The 20909-nt window shown below is 33.6% G+C and overlaps 4 protein-coding genes across 4 annotated transcripts; 2 read left to right on the top strand and 2 right to left on the bottom strand.

The window, feature by feature from the left end:
* The first annotated feature begins 1677 nt into the window (after nt 1-1677).
* Nucleotides 1678-6448, top strand: LOC112741735 (UDP-glucuronic acid decarboxylase 2). The gene is made up of 7 exons (XM_025790825.3): nt 1678-2510; nt 3230-3377; nt 3481-3560; nt 3655-3738; nt 3834-3908; nt 4079-4171; nt 4420-6448. The coding sequence occupies exons 1-7, from the start codon at nt 1932-1934 to the stop codon at nt 4642-4644; spliced, it is 1284 nt and encodes a 427-aa protein (XP_025646610.1). The 5' UTR covers nt 1678-1931; the 3' UTR covers nt 4645-6448.
* LOC112741734 (probable 3-ketoacyl-CoA synthase 21) lies at nt 5004-7392 on the bottom strand. The gene is made up of 2 exons (XM_025790823.3): nt 7255-7392; nt 5004-6549 (listed from the first exon to the last, which is right to left on the bottom strand). The coding sequence occupies exons 1-2, from the start codon at nt 7328-7330 to the stop codon at nt 5279-5281; spliced, it is 1347 nt and encodes a 448-aa protein (XP_025646608.1). The 5' UTR covers nt 7331-7392; the 3' UTR covers nt 5004-5278.
* LOC112741733 (pentatricopeptide repeat-containing protein At5g50990-like) lies at nt 6987-9563 on the bottom strand. The gene is made up of 2 exons (XM_025790822.3): nt 9377-9563; nt 6987-9255 (listed from the first exon to the last, which is right to left on the bottom strand). The coding sequence occupies exons 1-2, from the start codon at nt 9510-9512 to the stop codon at nt 7739-7741; spliced, it is 1653 nt and encodes a 550-aa protein (XP_025646607.1). The 5' UTR covers nt 9513-9563; the 3' UTR covers nt 6987-7738.
* Nucleotides 9564-16425: 6862 nt separating this feature from the next.
* LOC112741732 (phylloplanin) lies at nt 16426-19139 on the top strand. Its single transcript, XM_025790821.3, has 2 exons — nt 16426-16668; nt 18548-19139. The coding sequence occupies exons 1-2, from the start codon at nt 16479-16481 to the stop codon at nt 18823-18825; spliced, it is 468 nt and encodes a 155-aa protein (XP_025646606.1). The 5' UTR covers nt 16426-16478; the 3' UTR covers nt 18826-19139.
* The last annotated feature ends 1770 nt before the right edge of the window (nt 19140-20909 follow it).

The following is a 20909-nucleotide window of genomic DNA, read 5'->3' as shown; positions in this document are numbered from 1 at the left end:
TATTACATCCACAACAGTATTTTTTTTTTTTTTTTTGGTCAAGACATTCACAACAGTATAAATCACATCTCTTTTCACATTTTTTTTTTGGGGTCAGATTTTCACATAGTTTTGTACATGGGAAAAATAATAAGCGGACCAGAGGTGCTATGATTCCATCAAAAAAAAAAAGGAAGAGAGCATTGAATGTAGCCATGCAGGGCCTGAAGGCCTAAACCAAACCCCGCAACTCTTTTCCAACCCTCTACAGTCTATCTCTATCCCCAATTCGCCACAAGAACCCTTCACATCCATATTTTATAACAACTCTATCAGAGAGAGAAACCCCGCCTAGTAGAAGGGTTCATTCTCCTTTTTTTTTTTTTTTTTTGGTCAAGGAAGGGTTCATTCTAACTTCTAAGCTAGAGGTGGTGGATTCTGGTTTGGGTCCAGGTAGGATTTCCTCTTCAAGGATTTTATTGGGCCATGTTAATTTCGCGCTTAATTACTTTTGCGTCGTCCTAGTAACAACAATATATTTAATCATTACTCCATTTGTGTGTCATGGTCATGGAGCATGCTAATCTTTTTTATGGGCGAACGTAGTTAAAGTATTACTTTGTTACTTGTATTCTATTTCTATAGGAATGGGAGAAAGTAGAAATTGAAATGATTGTATTTTAATTTTTTGAAATTAAATTTGTTTGAGAATAATTTTTTAAATTTTGAACTAAATATGAGAATATGATATTTTCATCTTAAAATTTTTAAGAATTATTTATAATTCTTCCAACTACACATATCCTATATTTAATCAAATCGAATTGAATTGATTTAGTGATCAACTTACTAGTTCATTTAAGTAAATTTTATTTTATATATCCAACAACTTATTGGCCAATAATAAATCTTTAAATAAAACTCTGATCTATAAAAAATTAATTATTGATCTATCAAATTAAAAAATATAAAAAAAAACAAAAAATATATTTAATCATTTTAAGTCAAATGAATTAAAGAGAGATAGTTAAGCAAGAAGAAAAAAAAAGACTCATTTTTTTCAACCAAATGCTAATAGTTTAATTTTAAACATAAAAAATATTTTTAAATTTCGAGCCAACTCCGTCAAAATTGAAAATAATTATAAGTTAGCTATAGATTAATCATTACATTTATAGTAGTACTTGAACCTAAATAAATAAATAAAATTTAACATTTTTGGGTTTGGTCCACTCAAGACCAATTTTGATTGGATTATTTTTTATATTTTTCCTTTTCAGGTAATATTATGCTTCTATATATATACTCTTAAATAATAATTAATTAATATCCCGTCTTACAATGAACAAATTAAATATTGAAAAGAGCATGACGCGACACCTAGTTGAACTGTTTTAGTTAATAATGGAGAAGGTGGGTACTCCCATGAAGATATTATAATTATCTTCATGTGATGATTTTTCTTTTTGACCCTTAGATGATAGAGTGTAGGGTTAGATTTTGATATGTTATAAAAGTGTTGTTTTTATTTGAAGTGTGGCCAAATCAATAAATCACATTTTTATACAAAGCATCTTCATAAAAAGATGTTTTTTGCATCTTCATTTGAGTAGCTCCCAATGGAGAATGCATACACGTGGTTTGTGTCTCAATCTTGTATCATTATATGCATGCATGAGAGTGGTTCCTCAATGATCACCACAACAATGGTAATGAATGGTTGATGAAACGATGAAGAGCGATTATGAAGCCAAATTTCATGCATCACAATACCACCAACACAAACACCACACACACCCCTCACTCTCCATTTCCCACCCATGCATTCATTCACTCACCAACACATTCACATTCTCAATTATCCCTTTTCTTATATTACAAGTAACTAAGTAACTATAACAAACCCGTTTTAATTAATTAGAATTAGAATTAATTAACACTATTATCTCAGCATGAGCTCTTCTCCCGCCTCTGAACTTATCCACAGAGCCCAAAGCCGAGCCCGCAAGCCCACCACCGACCCACCGCACCCTCCCCAGCCCGGAGCACCAATGTCTCGCGCCTTCCGCAACCGCATCCCCTTCCTCCTCGTCGGCATCGCCATCTCCGCACTCTTCTTCCACACCTTCCCGATCGTCGCCGACTCCTCCGAGCCCTCCGCCACGCTCCCGACACGCCGCGTCCTTCTAGAAGATTCCAGCTACGCAACGAAGGCAACTTCCAAACCCGACGTGGTTCGCGTTCCCGGCGGCGTCAAAGGGCGGAGGAAGAGGATAGTGGTGACCGGAGGGGCTGGATTCGTGGGGAGTCACCTGGTTGACCGTTTGATTGAGAGAGGAGACAGCGTGATTGTGATCGATAACATGTTCACGGGTAGAAAGGAGAACGTGCTGCATCACCTTAGGAACCCTAATTTTGAGCTGATACGACACGACGTCGTTGAGCCAATACTTTTGGAGGTTGATCAGATCTATCACTTGGCTTGTCCTGCTTCACCTGTTCATTACAAGTATAATCCTGTCAAGACTATCATATCCTTCCTCAAATCATTACCCAATTATTATTCTTATTATTGTCTGATCATGCATGACCTTTAACATCACATACAGATAAGAAATATTCACATATATTAAGTATGGTGTTAATAAAAGGATCATATTATTCATGAATTGGTTTAGATATTTGTATTAGTACTAATATGCTAAACAAGAAATATGAAAGAAAAAATAAAAATGCATGAGTGTGATAGATACAAGAACAGATGACTCTACAAATTTAAGAAATTATACTTTTGGAAATAGATTAATTTTCATTATTTTGTAACATTTTTTATGTTGTAGATGATTGAGTTAAATGATTTTTCTAATTAGATAAAAGAAAACTATTAATATTTAAGCACATAATAAAATGTCTATTTTTTAAAAAAAATAATTTTTTTTAATTAAAGTTTCCTTTTTCTTCTTTATATTTATATATATGTTTTTAATTTCTATCATGTCAATTTTGTTTCTTCAATAAAGTGCTTTGGTTTTGCATTTTTATAGTTATCAGATTTTTATTTTTATTTTTATTTTTCTCATTTTTATTCTTATCAGACACAATACCAAGTGATGGTTTTATACTTCTATATAAAGTTTAAAAGAAACTTTAGTAAACATAGATAAAAAAATAATAAATAAATAAACAATAGCTCACCATTTATAATGACTACACACATATTAGTTGGAGTCCTTGATTCTAATGTGTGCACAAGACGAATGTGATGGGAACTCTAAACATGTTGGGGTTAGCAAAGAGAATCAACGCCCGGTTTTTGCTTACAAGCACTAGTGAGGTGTACGGTGATCCTCTTCAGCACCCTCAAGTTGAGACTTACTGGGGCAACGTTAATCCAATTGGTATATATTATATATTAGTAATGAGACTTAAAAATTATTATCACGTTTTCATTAATATCATTGCTATTGCATGTTTAATTTATTTATGGGGTATTAATTATAGGTGTAAGGAGTTGTTATGATGAGGGAAAGCGAGTTGCTGAGACTTTGAGCATGGATTATCACAGAGGTGCTGGTATTGAGGTTTGTAATTTGTTCACACTTCATATACATTAATATCTTCAAATTGTTGTTAGTTAATTAATCAATGAAATTAATTAAATTGTTGTATATATAGGTAAGGATTGCTCGTATCTTCAACACATATGGACCAAGAATGAGCATTGATGATGGACGTGTGGTTAGCAACTTCGTTGCTCAGGTAAATGAAACTCTCAACCTTAGTTTTATTGGGTTTGGTTTTGTTGCTTTGTTAGTTGCTACACTATTTGCTCCTTGTTCCAAACGATTTTTCAGGCATTGAGGAAGGAACCAATGACTGTATATGGAGACGGGAAACAAACAAGAAGCTTTCAATTTGTTTCAGACCTGGTAATTCTTGTTTTCTTACCTATAGTTTATACAAGGTACTATTGCAATTGATCCATCATCTATTATTGGATTGAATTTCAATCGATGAGTTAGTCCTTGTTCTCTATATGAAATGAGTATATTTAAGAAGATTAGAGGAAATGTTTGACATGGGTTTGTGTACCCAACAGGTAGAAGGCCTAATGCGACTAATGGAAGGTGATCATGTTGGCCCTTTCAACCTCGGCAACCCTGGTGAATTCACCATGCTTGAACTTGCTCAGGTATATGTATATACTAACTTGAACTATCTTGCTTCATCATCTTCATATGGTGAAGTCTCATGTGTAGTTGTCTTCATTTAAAGTTGATAGTTGAATCATTAAATGATTTGATATATTTAACTAAATTGTCATTCAATAATTTTCAACTATCAACTTCATATAAAGACAATTTCACCTTTTCATAAATATTTGTATAAGAACTCAAAAGGACATGATATGAATTTGAGTATTTGGTTTAATTTGTGCAGGTTGTGCAAGAAACCATAGACAAAAATGCCAAGATAGAGTTTAGGCCAAACACAGAGGATGATCCTCATAAGAGGAAGCCAGACATTTCCAAAGCCAAAGAGCTTCTCGGCTGGCAGCCCACCGTGTCCCTCCGCGAAGGACTTCCAAGAATGGTCTCTGATTTCCGACAAAGGCTATTCGGCGATTCCAAAGGCTCTCTTGACGGTTCTCTCTCTGCAGAATAAAGTCAGGAAGAAAGGAAAATCACACAGAAAAAGAAAATAAAGATGCACAGAATATCAAAATCTGGCCTGCTTAGATAGCTATATTAAGATTATATATATATATATAGATATCTATTTATTACTCCAATGGATAGGATATACATATATTTGGCATCAAAATAAGCAGCATCAATGCCATGGCAAGCTTGTTTCATTAGAGATATATTTTTCTTTTTCAATTGTATTTTATAGTATATTGTATTATACTACCCTCTTGTAGCATGTATTCCAAAAAAAATTTCTCTGCTAAAATTTTTAATTTTAGGTGGAAACGTGTTATGAGAATAAATGGATGAATTTTTATAACACAGTGACAGAAGTAAAGAAGAGGTTAAATGCGGGACTTAATAAATAAAATTGTACTCTCTTACATCATTATATGCTTGATCCCTTTTGAAATCTATCACTTGATTTGTTTCTTCACTGAAGTCCTAGCTAGTGCTATTTGATAAGAATTTTGCAGATATTACACCTTATTCGTTTAAAAATTAAAGATCATTGAAAAGGAATAAAGAAGTTGGAGCTTGAAAGTTGAAAGCAGCAAAACACAAAATGTGTACAAGGAACTAAAACTCCACAATAGTGATTAGCAGCTTCAGCTTATTTTCATATCAGTTACTTGTACAGGGTACATGTTAATTGTATCCCTCCAAGCACTGCCATTGTCCGGGGTCACGTCCTGTAAACATTTCCACACCGCGCTGCTACACTTGAATCCGCTTCCAATGGCGATTTGCCACACCCTATCGCCACGTTTCATCCTCCCTTTCGCTTCTGTGTAGCTAAGCTCATACCAAATCGAAGAAGACGACGTGTTTCCAAACCTGTAAAGGGTCATGTTGGATGCTTCCACGTCCTGTTTCCTTAACCTCAAGCTTCTCTCAATGGCATTTATGACAGATCTTCCCCCGGAGTGTATGCAGAAATGCTCGAAGGCGAGATTGAAATTTGGAGTATAGATGCCTGATCTTCTTCCATACAACACCTTGCAGCATATAATAGAAATTACATATAGGAATTGCTCTCTCAATGGCAAAACTAATGGCCCTAGTGAAGCTATGTTCTTCTTCAATGTATCTCCGGCCACATGGACAACATCCTTTGATATCGCAATACCTTCTTTGTTTTCTGGATCCACATCCTGGTAGACACATCTATGAGCTTGATCATCTTTAGCATTGATCGTTCTAACAATATGTTGTAGTTCATACTTTGCTTTATGTTTATCATTAACCTTGCTAGACATCAATATAGCAGCACCACCCATTCTGAAGAGACAATTAGTCAGCAACATGGAGTGTACTTTACCTGTGTACCAATTCAGATTAAGGGTCTCTGAGCTCACAATTAGAGCTAATGAGCCCCTATGAACCCTCAACAAGTCCTTAGCCAGACTGACCGATATGATTCCGGCGCTACACCCCATACCTGATAGGTTGAAGCTCATGATGTTGCTCCTCATCTTGAACTTGTTAACCACCATGGCACTAAGAGATGGTGTAGGACAGAACACACAACTGTTGGTGATTAGTATGTCGATGGATTTCGGGTTGATGTTGTTTCTCCAAAACAGGTCTGAGATTGCTGAACACATTATGGTTTCGACCTCATCAAGGGCTAAGGCAAGAGATTTTACTTTTGGTATCTGTGCTAAAGATGGAGTAATGGCTGTTTCCTCACTGAATCCAGATTTCGCTATGATCTTGCACTGGAAAGCAACAGACTCTGGATCTAAATCATCTAAAACACTATTCTCTTCAAACATGGCAATAGGTAGCCTATGAGAACTAGGTGGACGGTAGCAGGTAAAGTCTATCAAGTAAATTGGTGCTTTTCTTCTGTATGCAAAGTAGAGGATTGCTAGACCTGCAACCAGTACCAGTGCAAAATGATGTGAAGATGGGAAAATAAGATCAATGATAGTGCTGACATGCTGTGTCAACATTTCCAATAGAGAATACAAATTGTAAGGTTCTATTTTGCCAAAATGTTTATAAAGTTGAATTGTAATGGAAACATTTTTTAAGCACAAAGTTTGATCATGTAAAACATGATGGCCTGAGATTAGGGACATTTTAGGAAAAGTAGTTTGGCATGACTTGAGAAAGAGAGTCCAATGGGAAAGAAATACAAGAGAAATGGCTGTGGTTGGTAACATGATATTCTTTTTTTATCCTTTATTTTCCCCAAAATATACGCTCTTTTTAAGTTTTTTTTTTCCCCAACCTCAAAAGGATTAAAATTGGACACTTTTTGCAAACAAATGCAATAACAGTTTGACATTTATATGAAGACAATGCATATATTAAATCTTATGTTTATACTGTTATTTCATTTTTATGCATAATAGTTTGGTCTCTCATAATTTTAAGAAGTTGGTGACTTGGTGGGTCTTCATATCCACATGACGTAGGTTAGCCTAATTTGACCTCCACCCATTCTTCATCCCCCTAATTAAAAAGAACACAATGGCCTAACACTCACTTCTCAGAACAATAAGTAATCTAATGGCATCATCGTAAGCAATTAATTCTGGTAACTTGGTAATGCATGCCAAAAGCATATTCTTACCCACATAGAAAGGTACTGGATGATTTGCAATATGCCAATAAACTTGGTTTCCGTTGACTTTCACACAATCATGCATAGCCCAGGCAGAATAATAGGATGTGTCATTCAGTCCAATCAGAGCATTTCAATCTCCAATGCTACCCAATTAGGCACTTGATACCATCATAATAATAGGAACTCTCAATTTCAGTGCTTCTAACTTCTAAGTTGTAACAACGACATTTTTTTTGGCATTAGTTGTAACAATAATTTTATGGTACCCAAGTGATGCATTGTTAACATGGGCAAGTTCAAAATGCCAACTTGAAATCCTCAGGTTTTCCACTTGATCACCCTTGCTTGCAACCATAGCTGTTGCAAAATCAACATTGATGGTATGCGATCGGCTGGAGGTAAAGGAAACATTACCCTTATTGAGAGGCACGCCAAAGATTCAAGTGCTATAAATGCCTAAGTGTCTAAGTATTACTTCGAATAGCTACCTCTACCAGTAGTCTCTGCAAGAGCAAAAACCACCTTCAAATTGGTGAAAACGGATGCGATCCCTCACGATTATTTCTCTGTTTAATATTCTGGACACAATTTTTATCCAATTATGACAGTCTTGACAGATACGAAGATTCTTGAAAATTCTGATTTTAGTTCCAGGGCTAGTTTTCAACACGGCATAGACCAAGGCCAACTTCTCACTATGAAAGTTTAAATTTTCCTCTTTCTCCTCTTCGGAAACATCCATCAAAACCAACTCTGTCATGGGAGCAAAGCCTTCCAGCTTAGCCCTTTGGTTCAGTCCTTCCAACACACTGTAAATTGCTTTCATTTCAGCATGCGAGTGATTGGCTGCCTTGAATTGGTGAATGCTGCCCCCCAATTCAATCCAACTCTTACCCTGTTTTTTATGAACTCCTCCCTTTTTCATCATCTGTCTCACCCTCTCAGCACTATCCCAGTTCTTTAAAGAGCAATACATATTCGATAGCAGGACGAAATCACCACTCTCAAGACGTGATATATTGGCAATTGCAACTTCACCAAGTTCTTTCTTTCTATGGTTTCTACAAGCACTCAAAAGTGCTCTCCAGATAACAACATCGGGCTCAATTGGCATTGCTTTAATCATGTCATACGCGTCATCCAAAAGCCCTGATCGTCCTAACAGATCAACCATGGTTCCATAATGCTCAAGTTGCGGCTGAATTAAAAATTGATTCTGCATCATATCAAAGTACTTGCGACCTTCTTCAACCAATCCACAATGACTACAAGCTATCAGAATCCCAATAAAAGTAACACTATCAGGTGAAACATTTTCCATCTCCATCCTAGAAAACACTGCAGCTGCATCCAAAGCAAGCCCATGAATTGCCAACCCATTAATCATAGCATTCCAAACTGACACATGATTGCGCACACCATCTTCAAAAACACATTTTGAAACATCAATTCTACCACACTTAGCATACATGTCAATCAATGCAGCACTAAGTATATAGTTCAGCTCAATCCTCTTCTCCACCATCAAAGTATGCACCCACTTGGCATTAGCAAGAGCCCCAAGGCGTGCGCACGCAGTAACCACAGAAGCAAATGTGAACCCGTCGGGCTCAACTTTAGCATTCAGCATCCCCCTGAAAATGCTCAGTGCATCAACAACCCGCGAGTTCTTCACGTACCCTCCAATCATGGTGTTCCAAGAAACAACATCTCGAACAGGCATTTTAACAAACACCTTCTTGGCAACACCACATTGCCCAACTTTCATCAACCTTTCAAGTATCAAGTTCATGTTGAATAGGTTCGAAACACGGGTGAAAACATGATGAACAACGTGATTTGCAATGTGGGGTAGGTGACAGTTAGCATAGGTTGAAACCAGAGAAGAAACAAGTGATGGGTACGTAGCATACCCAAGTACGACAAGCCTTGCATGGGTTTTTGCTGCAGTTTTGGAATCCCTGGAAACTCTGCATTGTTCAAGAACCCTGTGGAGTACCCTGTGATCTGAAACAAGTATAAAAGCTTGAAATGAACGGTTTTTGCATTAAAAAAATGAACTTTGTTGCATAGAAGTGGGAATTGGGAGAAAGAAAGCGAGAAAGAGAATGTGGGTAGGTGTACATACCTGTGAGAGAATAGTAGTGGGAATGGAAAGGGGAAGAGAGAGACAAGGAACGATTAGGGTTCCAAATCGAATAGCATGATTTGGAAGAATGAGGAAGCTTGTTAGTGACAGTGAGTAAATGTGTTAACTTGATCATCGTCGTCGTCGTCGTCTTGAGGAATGAGCATATTCATTTGTCCGTCTTCTTTTTCTTTCTAAACACATAATTTTATTACTTTTATTATTTTTTATTTTATAAAATTCTAAGAACAAAAAATATTTAAAATAAAAACCAAGCTAAATGCATCTTAAAACTCTGAAATTTTTAATGTTTCAAATTTTTTAGTTTTTATTTTTTGAAGGATGAAAAAAAGCTCAACACAACAAGCATATAACACAAAAACAACCTACAAATAATGAAATAATGACTAATTAATCACAAATAAAAAAATTTAGTGACAAATAAAACTGGATGAAATAGTCACAAAAAAAACTGGATGAAAAGTAAATATTTATATTAGATTTAAAGATAAAGTATTATTTTGGTCTCTAATATTAGGATGAAATTTTAATTTAGTTCCTAACATTTCAAACGTCTTACTTCAGTCCCAAAAATTTTTTAACGTACTATTTCAATCTTAAAAAACTTTTAAATGGGTTTAATATTGTTCCACCATTAAATTTGATACAAACATTTCGTATATTGAAGAACTAATAACATTCGATTTCAATATGTAAGTAAAATTAATCCACTAACGATCACTTTTTTCTTTGATTTTGAAGCGTTGATGTTTGATGGTTAGGATTTAGAGTTTTATAAAAAAATAAATTGACGCGAAGAAATGTTATAAAAAGGTTTTGGTTATATTTTTTTATCATACAAAAAAAAAATATGACTTAACTAGTACTCATTCTATTAATTATTAGAGTCAAATTTTATGGTAGGGTCAGATTGAACCTATTTAAAACATTTTGAGATAAAAATAAAACGTTTAAAATATTAGAGACCAAATTAAAATTTGACCAAAATATTAAAAATCAAACTAATACTTTACACTAAATTTTAAAAAAAACCGTGTGTTACACATAACAAATTTTGTTCAATAAAATTTTTTAATAAAAAAATAATATTCACTTTTTATCAAAATTCCGCTCTTTTCTATAGTATTACCCCTACATTTCGGAATTTGGATCCTCTAAATTTTAGATTTTCATTTTAGAGGATAAAGTGAGATCTCTCACCATTGAATGTTTTCTTTCTCATGTATTCTTTTGATCCCACCTATAAAATAAATGGTGATAAATCATACTTTACTTTCTAAAGTTAAATTCAAAATTTAGAGGATTCAAATCCCACATTTAGTCTCTTGCATTGCCAAGGATCTTTTAATAATTGCATTTATTCTTATGAATATATCGTAAAAGATATTTTAATTTATAATCATCAACCAAATGTGCCAAATTGGTGTAAGGAAGCTAACCAACCACTCGTCCACTCCCTGCAAATTTCTTTACTTGTACATTAAACATTATCACTTATTTGTTCCTGGATTAATTTTAGGGATGTCAACGAGACAGGGTAGGGGTGGGGATGTTTCCCTGCTCCTCATCTTGCCTCCAGATTTACTTTTCGTTTCTGTCTCCATTTTCTGCCGTGAGAAAATATTGTTCTCCATCCCCATTTTTTATAGAGTCTCATTCTCTATCTATCTGATAGTTGTAACTAATTATTAATTTCTATATGAATAGAGCTGTAAGTATCCATCCTATACAAAAACAACAAGATTTTATACAAAAAATCTAAACGACAAGATAGTGACTTCATTCGAAATGACGCAGTGGGGGACACAACAGCGAGTCAGAGGACAGAACAGTGGATGAGGTAGGAGACGCAGGAATAGAGAGGAGAATAGACACGACTGTAGAGTTACGAAAAGGAACACCGCAAATAGAGAGCACGACGCAATGAGAGTGATGGCATGGTGAGGTGTGACGATGCGGTGAGAAGAGAGAGTGGCGAAGGAATGGCTACAGAGAGATTGGATGGAGTATAGACAGCGTTAGGGATCTCTGAATTGAAGAAGGGTTATGCAAATGAGGATTAGGATAATTCAACTATTAAGGAAAATTCAATAAATTTATGAATTTCGGGGATTAACAGGGATGGAGAGAAGATCTCCGCTCGGGTCCCCGTGCCTGCATCGAGAAAATTTTATCCCCCGTCTCCATCCTGCGGGAAAAATTTCTCACAGTCAGATTTTCATTCAGGGCAGTCTCCGCAGAAATTCTCGCGTCTCGGGGAATTTTGCCATTCCTAATTAATTTGTTAGTCTCCTAACTCCTATAACGTTAGTGAAATTAATAAGCTTTTAAGAATTTGTTAGTGAATTTTTTTTGTTGGAATCAAAGTTATAATAGAAGGAATTAAAAGTTGGAATCAGTTCAATGATATTTGAGATAATATTCGTTGTGTAGGATAAGTCTTGATCTTTTTCTTTAATCATCCTCCAACTAATCAAACTATCAACCTCTAGAATTATATCATTCTAAAGTTGATTTTTGTTCACTTAAACACCCCATCAAACTATTGCATGTTGGATTTTTTTTTTTTTTTTTTTGTCAAAAGATAGATAATTTTATTAGATGGAATAATTAGTTTACATTAAACTACAATCAAAAGGAAAAAATAAAAAGTTTTAACTAAAACAAAATGAAACCATTAAAAGAAAATAGAAATGAGCTCGTGGGTTTTCAAGAATTTTTCATGCAGCTTCTGCCATTAAAAGGGAGTTTTTTCGGGAGCCAATAAAATTCATTTTATTCTTTTGCTCTCCAATTCTCCCATGTTGTGTGATTTGTTAGTACTTTTAATCGCTAATAGTCTCCACTCTTCTAAAGGGATTCGATCAATTGTATCCACCATTATTAAGGATCTTCAGCTCGGAGAGCACTGGACAGTTGGTTATCGTTCCAAGCTTCAATGGCGTCGGGACATGACTAGAGACAATGAAAAACAGATTCTTCCTCCAATCCGCATCTTGGACAGTTCAAGTTCACTACAACAATTCTTGACTTTAATTTCTTCTTAATTGGTAAGTCTTCGTGCATCACCTTCTACAAAAAACTTTTAATTTTTGATGGACACTTTAGCTTCTAAATTGATGACCATAGTGAACTTTTTTGACATTGTTCAAGTGAAACTCGATGAGAGGGTGAAAGAATTAGAAAGCAACATTGTACCCTGAAGCCACTGAGTAACTCCCATTTTTCGTCTTCATCCGGGTCAGTGTGTCTTCTCCTTCTTAAATGACTATTTTGAGTATGGTTGTTGCTACTTCTATACTAAAAATGTTGTTTATCAATGTCTGATTTTATTTTCTATCTGGCTAAATTAACTTTAAAACTCATTCTGGTGTGTCCTGTATTAGCATTAGGAATAAGGATTATAGCAGTAAACTCGGGAACCTATGAATCCTCTTTAATATTTACTGAAACACCTCTGTGAATTTTTCATAGCAAACCCTTCTCCATCACCTTCCTTCCCTCCAACACGCTCCTCCATTCCAAGATGGATTATTTTCAACTTCATCTCTCAAAAAGTTAGAAAATCTATAATATTTGCTTTTATAGATTTTATGGATTAGACAATGGAACTTAGTTAGAATTCTCCATCCTTGTTTAGCTAGCATAGTGGGGTTGAATGCCTTTAAATATTTGAAGTTTAAACTCCCTTAAGGTTGCAATCTGCATGAAATTTTTTAGTTAATCTATTGCATCCTTCTCTCTATATTTTTCTGGCTCCACTAAAATTACATCATTGCTCTATGAATATCTTCAATCAATGTCTCTGAAAATTTGAAATAACTGGGGGTATAAATAGGAACTACTGTTGTCATTGTCTTGATTAGTACTTTCCTATCACTTGAAGAAAGAAGTTCCCTTTTCAGTGTTACAATTTTTTAGAGACTTTATCCTTAATATAGTTGAAATTATCCTTTTTAGATCTTTGCATAACTGCCGGCAATCCCAAATTTTTATTTTCATTGCCTACGTGGGAAATTCGCAAGTACTAGCTAGTTGATCACGAACTTAGATAAGAGTGTTTTTGCTGAAAAAATCGAGGATTTATCTAGATTGACCATTTATCCATTAATCTCTTCATAGACTTATAGGATCTCAATTAGGTGGTAGCACTTTTCTCCGTAGCTCTAATAGAGTCGTCTGCAAAGAAAAGATAACTGACTTTTGGACATCAATGATTATGTCTCAATCCAGAAATATCATGTCTCTGTTCTTCTTTGTGGAGCAGGTAGGAGAATCCCTCTGTACAAAATAAGAAAAGGTAGGGAGATAAAGGGTTGCCTTGTCACAGCCCTCTATATGATTTAAAGAAACTATGAGGTTCTCATCCATAGTAATAGAGTAAAAAATTGTTGTCACCAACTCCTTAATCCAATTCATCAATTTATCACAGAAATTGAGTCGTTTCATGATATCTCAAATAAAACTCCATTCCACGTTATCATACACTTTACTCATATCGAGTTTCAACGCTAAGTCAAACTCTCCATAAATCTTATTCTTTAAAAAGTGTATAAATTCATGTGCTATCAAGACATTATCACTAATCAGTCGCCTTTAATAAAAGTACTCTGATTGTTACTGATGACTCTGCTCATAACATATTGTAGTCTATGCACCAGAATTTTTGAAATGATCTTATAAAATACACTGCTAAGGTTTATTGGCCTGTTTCTTTCATAGATGTAGCATGTAGGATTTTAGGGATAAGATAGATATGAGTATGATTGAAAGCTTTTAAAATTTTACCTCCTGAGAAAAAATTTCTCATTGCTTAGTTCACATAAGCTTGAATTGATTTCCAGAAAAATTGAAAGAATTTGGCATAAATCTGTCGTTTTCAGGGGGCTGAGAATAGATTAATAGAAAAAACTGCAATCTTAATCTCTCTATGAGTAACCAGTTTTGTAAGGGCTCTATTGATAGTAGCAAACACTTTATTAGGTAGATCTTGAAGTGCCTCTTTCGGGTCTCTGGGGTTAGAAGAAGTAAACAGATCTTTAATATAGTTTTCTACTATCTTTGCAATGTGGTTTGGCTCCGTGGCTGCCTTGTCTTCTTCATCATATAACATGTGAATTTTATTTCTTTTACTCCGAGTTTTGAATTTGGAGTGGAAGAATTTAGAATTCTGATCACTCTGCCGAAGTCACTGCACTCTAGATTTCTCTCTCCAATAGTGTTCTTCCTCCTCCATAGCATCCTCCAATTCAGTCTCGCATACCCGAATAGCCACTCGATCCCCCTGCTCTCCTTTTGCCGTTTCTACTGTAATTTTCTCTTTAAGATTGGAAATAATAAATTCTGAGTTCGAAGGAGAACTTTTTCTACCATTCAACTAATTTGTGCTAGCACTTCTTGAGCATGCCTGCTAATCTAAACATTGGAGAGCCCAAAATGTCCTCAACCCATACTTCTTTAACCAAGTTTTTCACCTCTTCATTTTCACACCACCTCTCTTCTGAAAACCTAAATATGATTTCTAACTTTCGTTCTTCTCTGTTTGAGCACAACAATAGCGGCTTATGACCTGAACCATTCTTGTCTAGGTGTAAAACAATAGCATATGAAAATACTGAACGCCAAGTCGTTGTTACCAGCTCTCTATCAAGTCGTTCTTTCACAAAATTGCCTCCAAATTGACGGTTTGATCAAGTAAATTTGTCTTCCTCATAACCAAATCTACCAGCTCTCCTCTGTTGATAAAGTCATTAAAATTTTGAATAGTAGCTGCTGGTTTTGGTCTTCCACCTTCTTTCTCATGATATGCCTTGATCGCATTAAAATCTCCAACCACAGCTATTTGTTTCCCTCCATTCTCCAACAGTTGCAGCACTTTATAGTATTGTTCATCTCTTTACCTTTTCTCTATTTTCACTTGAAGATAACTGCTCCTCTAGTACAAAGTGTATTAAAAAAGAATCGTGGTTGACAATATGAATATTTACTCCTTTTTTTTAAGTATCTGCCAATCCTCCTGACAAATCTATTGGATCTACCGTAAAAAATGAATTGAAATCAATCCTTCTTAGAGTTCCTTCAACCATCGATGCATTATTCTTGATTTCACTATAAGAACAATATCTTGAGAGACTAAGATTTGTGAATTCCTTTAATATTGTGAACTGTCATAATGGCGTAATTATTGGAAAAAAATTACGATGAAATATTTAAGACTATGCTTGAGTTGGTAGTTTATATTAAATAAACAAGAAAGTTTAAGAGACAATAAAAAAAACTAACCAAAAAAAGTATAAAATTATCTTATTTTGTATCCTATAATTATCGCTAAAATAATTAAATAATAATAAATATAATAAATATATATCTATAAATATTATATACATAAAATTATAAATATTAAATTAAATAAAATACTTATAAATTATTATTTCCTTAGCATGCATTACCATTAAGTAAAATGAAATGAAGCCTAAAAAGATTTTGATCAATTTCTATTGATTAAATTAATAATATTATAATGAATGAAAAGATTAATACTAATAGAATAATAAATTCTATATATCATATTCTATTTTAAACTTTTCGTTCTTTGAAGACTATCATACTCTTTTAATCTTCATTTCACTCCATGCCTTTTAAGTGATGAGCACCGGCGAGTGTTGGAGGAATCGTGTGATATAAGAAACATGATTATATGTTAAAAAGCTCTAAATTAGTGGGAACTCTACTTTGAAGACATAAAACTTTAGTTGCTTACGTTTTTGATAGACCACACATAATGGCATAATTCTATTCATGCAAAAATGCAGCTCATAAAACATGTGCTTATAAAAATAAAAAAAATAAAATAAAATGAAAAAAAGTTGTATGGTTGAAAATAATTACTGAGAGAAAGGAAAGGAATATTGTCATTTTGGTATAGGTCACTTAGATAACAAGTTTTCCCACTATTACCCAAATTCCAACTATGTTATTGAAGCATGATAAAAATTTGGTGCTTCTCTTCGGTATAAATTGTCTAGCTACACAACTAAATTGTTGCAACCAAAATTTATCATAAGATATAGTTCTCATAGCCATGGCCATGAAAATTGTTGTTATGTTGTCTCTCTTAGTTGTTGTTGCAATGGCAATTCCTGAAGCCAAAGCTCAGCTTGGGATTCTAAATGATCTCCTTGGTTCAGCTAACATTCAAGGGACAGTGTTGTGCACTTTGAATTTGAAGGACAATATTGATGATAATGGGGATGGAGCCCCAGCATTTTCAAGTAAGGCTGAAAATTCATTAATCATCATTTATTTGTTAATGGTCGAGTTGTGAGTCGAGTTAAATTTTTATGACTTGAATTAAGTTTGACTCGGTTCAATTCAACCCATCTTCGACCTAATTTCAATATATTAGTTAAAATTTGCACAAATTTGATGTTCGAAAATATTTAATAGCCAAAACAAATTAGTCAAAAACAGTTATTAGAACTTACCTTATTTAGCATCATTAATTGGTGCAACTTACTTTTTAACTGGTTTTTTATTTCTGTCTTTTTAGCATTATTGTTTGATGTTGTACTGATTATAAACAATAGCCTTAATTAATTCACTCATTAATCAATCCTGCCGAATATACGCTTTTTATAATAAATACCATTTTTACACCGGTATTTTATTAACAACCAAACACGTGTTCTTTTTGTTTTGTTAATTAAAAAATAATTTAAATACACAATTAATTTGTAACAACTGTATTTTGTATGGTGTTTGCTATGGTACGATGATAAATTTATACGTACCGATACGTTTAAAATATGGACAAGTAAGAAGAAGTCACGTGGAATTTATTTTCCACGTCAGCATTTAATTTTTTCTTTTTTAAATATATATAATATCACCACTTTTACTAATATACCCTTTTAATTAAATAAAAATAAAAAAATTATTTTTTATTTAATTTTATAAAAAGTCTTAAACATCCTTACTTTATTTGATTAAACAAAAATACCCTTTTAAATCAATCAAATTTTAAAATTCAATTAATCCTAATTTTATAGTTTCAATTAATTTAAACAATAAAATAAAAACATATTAAAAAAAACAAAAATCAATCGTTCTTCGTCTTCTCCAATTCCCCTAATCATTCATCACCCTCTAAAGCAAGCAAAGGAAAACATATCAAAAAATAAAAAATCAATCTGTTCTTCATCTTCTCCTAATATCATTCGTGCCCCCTCCCCTCTGAAGCACACCAAAACGGCAAAACCCTAACAATAGTTGACTGCATTGATCTCGAAAACCATAGAAGGCCATTAATCCAGCCGCAAATATCGAACCGGAACAAAATAAGGCCAGCATTGCCAAACGAATCACTCTTCCATAGGTTGATTCGGTGTGATTGCTGTTGGAAAACCATGACTTTGATCTTTGGTAAAGTGAGAGACGGATCCTGCTGAAGGGCCAAAGGAGCTTTGACCAAACTGATACCCTGATCTAACTCCTTCCTCACCTCCCTCTGCACCTTCACCTTATTTCCCTTCATCCTGCAAAAATCGCCGCAAAACATCAACAAACAACCACATTAAGGACATTTACGAAGCTCTTTAATACAGATGAAGAACATATTAATTTTTTATTTTTTTGATATGTTTTGCTTTGCTTTAGAGGGGATAAATGATTAGGAGAATTGGAGAAGACGAAGAATGATTGATTTTTGTTTTTTTTTAATATGTTTTTATTTTGTTCTTTAAATTAATTGAAACTATAAAATTAGGATTAATTGAATTCTAAAATTTGATTGATTTAAAAGGGTATTTTTATCTAATCAAATAAAGTAAGGATGTTTAAGACTCTCTATAAAATTAAATAAAAAATATATTTTTATTTTTATTTAATTAAAGAGGTATATTAGTAAAAGTGGTGATATTATATATATTTAAAAAAGAAAAAATTAAATGCTGACGTGGAAAATAAATTCCACGTGGCTTGTTATTACTTGTCCATATTTTAAACGTATCGGTACGTATAAATTTATTATCGTACAGTAGCAAACACCATTTTGTATAGATGTTAAGAGTGTTTTGTGTATGAATAGTATTTTTGAATTAATTAATTATGTGATAGTTTGGTCTCGCCATTAATATTTGATATATTTATCAGATGCTCAAGTGCAACTAATGTGTGGAGGGAAGGTGCTTTCTAATGCAACAACCAATGGTGCCGGAAAATTCTCAATGAAGATGGATTCTGTTGATTCACTTGTATATGATTTATCATCAATGCTCAATGGTTGCAACCTCATGGTTCCAACACCACTCTCTGATTGCAACTCAAACCTTCCTTCTGTTGGGTCTCTTATTTCAACCTTGCGCTTTCTTGGGATAACTAACTCTGTTGCCAACATTACTCCATCTGGGTTTCACTTTGTGCCCTCTTAATTCAACTTAAGTTAATTAATTAAACCATGTCCCTATATTAGGATGACAAAAAACTATATGATTAAATAAATTAAGTCATCAATTATACTTGTATTACCTATGCCATTTCTAAATTAGTATTTGGACAAAAAATTAATTATGATGATGATTATTCACCACCCCCTCTTAAACATATATGGTAAGGCATCACATTGACTTATGTTGTTGCTTGTGGAAATTAACTATAAAGGATTATATTGGGATAATCATTTGTAATTCTCAGATCTACTTATATATATTGACAATAATAGCATGATCCTTTGACGTTGTTAACACACCTTGTATCTTAATCAGTCTCTGCTACTATCGGCACTAGTTTATTTGGATCCACTTCTCTGATTCTAATTCTTGTGAAAATCATGAGAATATTGTATTCAAAACATATAATATGATTGATTGATTGTCATGCTACTAGTTGCATTCGGATAAAACAGAAACAAGTATAAGTTTACTAGTCATTTGTTTAGAATTTGAATTTGAGAGAGTAAAAATATTAAAACATTAAAATTATTAGAAAGCGCATTAGCGTAAAAATATAATAAAGTTTATCAACAAAAAATAAAAAATAAAATTTTTTAAATTTTATATTTGAAACATGATATAAAATATAAGAAAAAGTATAGGAAATTAACTCTATAACGACTATAAGTCAACTTGAACAACTTTTCAAAAATTAGAATTTTAAAAAAATAGGATTAAGACGCATCATGTAAATCTCGTAAAATTAATAAATAATTAACTAATAAATTAATTATTAATAAAAAAAATTAGAAAAATCAATTTTTATAATTTAGAGGAGAAGAAATATTAAAAATATTAATTTTAATACTAATTTTAAAGATTTTGGCTCAAAATCAAGCTAATAGGCCGAACTAGTTGAACCGAGTCTAAGACCCAACCTATTAAACACCGAAAACGAGCTTTCCTTCTTTCATTTCAGCCTTGGGAGTCGAGAAGAGAAATCGGGGAGAGAATCCTAACGTTTCCAAAAAAATTCAATCGTCCATAACTTTCAATTCGAAGCTCCAATTGACAAGCCGTCAGCAACCACGTATTCGTCTCAGAATTCTCTTCAATTCTATCTGAACAAAGTGGTAAACAAAGTGGTAAGAAATTTGCATTTCTCACCTAGTTCTTTCCCTCCTCAATTTCGTAAATTTTGAGTTTGAGTATTGAGGAATTGAATGATTTTGATGGTTTAGGTGAACTCTAGTAGTGAAAAATTACTAGATTTTGTCCAATAGATTAAAGTAAGAAACTGTTGAACCCTTGTGAATCATTGAGTTGGTGAACCCTGTGATGATTATAGTGATATTGTGTGAATTAGATTGTGTTCTTGTTTATTTGGAGTTCAATTGGATGGTTTGGAATGAAATCCGGGTGATTAAGCATGAGGAATTGACGTTTGAAAGTTTGAAGCTTGTTAAAGGAGAGGTTTTTGAGGTGTTCCGAGTTTAGGGAGGAATCGGCCAAGGTATGGTTTTAGTTTCTCGTAGTTAATGTTTAATGTCACGTGAAAACTTAGGCTAGAAGACCTTAAGATAGGAATGAACTGAATAAATTATTGATGAATTGTATATATGGTATATGATGTGAGGTTTGGTTTTTGTAAATGATTTGCTATATATTGGAGTTGGTTGGTTTTGGAAAAAGATTTAATATTGGAATTGGTTTGATTTTGAAATGATTTGATATTGGAAACGATTTGAATTATCGAGAGGTGTTTGGTTTGGTAGTTGGGACCCTTGAAGGGTAGCAGAAATTCGAGTTTTATAAGATGTATTTTCCAAACTCAGTAAGGATGGCGAAGAAGCTTGAGTTGCTACAGCTGAAGCAGGGTCCTATGTCAGTGGCAGAGTACACCAATCGGTTTGAAGAATTATGTCGGTTCTCTAGAATTTGTTAGGATGCTCTGGAAAATTTTGAAGAATAAAAATGCATAAAATATGAAGGTGGTCTGCGAAGTGACATCCCGAATACAGTAGACCTGATGGAGATCAAAATTTTCTTTGAACTGGTAAACAAAAGCCGAGTTGCTGAGGATT

Source organism: Arachis hypogaea, chromosome 14 (assembly GCF_003086295.3).
Source record: "Arachis hypogaea cultivar Tifrunner chromosome 14, arahy.Tifrunner.gnm2.J5K5, whole genome shotgun sequence".
Classification (NCBI taxonomy): domain Eukaryota; kingdom Viridiplantae; phylum Streptophyta; class Magnoliopsida; order Fabales; family Fabaceae; genus Arachis; species Arachis hypogaea.
The sequence above is the reverse complement of the archived record's forward strand: the minus strand, read 5'-3'. Positions and strand labels throughout refer to the sequence as shown.

Coding starts and splice junctions, on each gene's coding strand:
- LOC112741732 (XM_025790821.3), top strand. CDS start 16,479: ATGGCCATGAAAATTGTTGTTATGTTGTCTCTCTTAGTTGTTGTTGCA. Junction 16,669..18,547: donor TGGAGCCCCAGCATTTTCAA/GTAAGGCTGAAA, acceptor TATATTTATCAG/ATGCTCAAGTGCAACTAATG.
- LOC112741734 (XM_025790823.3), bottom strand. CDS start 7,330: ATGCATGATTGTGTGAAAGTCAACGGAAACCAAGTTTATTGGCATATT. Junction 6,550..7,254: donor TCCAGTACCTTTCTATGTGG/GTAAGAATATGC, acceptor TACTGGTTGCAG/GTCTAGCAATCCTCTACTTT.
- LOC112741735 (XM_025790825.3), top strand. CDS start 1,932: ATGAGCTCTTCTCCCGCCTCTGAACTTATCCACAGAGCCCAAAGCCGA. Junction 3,561..3,654: donor ACAGAGGTGCTGGTATTGAG/GTTTGTAATTTG, acceptor TTGTATATATAG/GTAAGGATTGCTCGTATCTT. Junction 3,909..4,078: donor TTCAATTTGTTTCAGACCTG/GTAATTCTTGTT, acceptor TGTACCCAACAG/GTAGAAGGCCTAATGCGACT.
- LOC112741733 (XM_025790822.3), bottom strand. CDS start 9,512: ATGATCAAGTTAACACATTTACTCACTGTCACTAACAAGCTTCCTCAT. Junction 9,256..9,376: donor CCACTACTATTCTCTCACAG/GTATGTACACCT, acceptor TACTTGTTTCAG/ATCACAGGGTACTCCACAGG.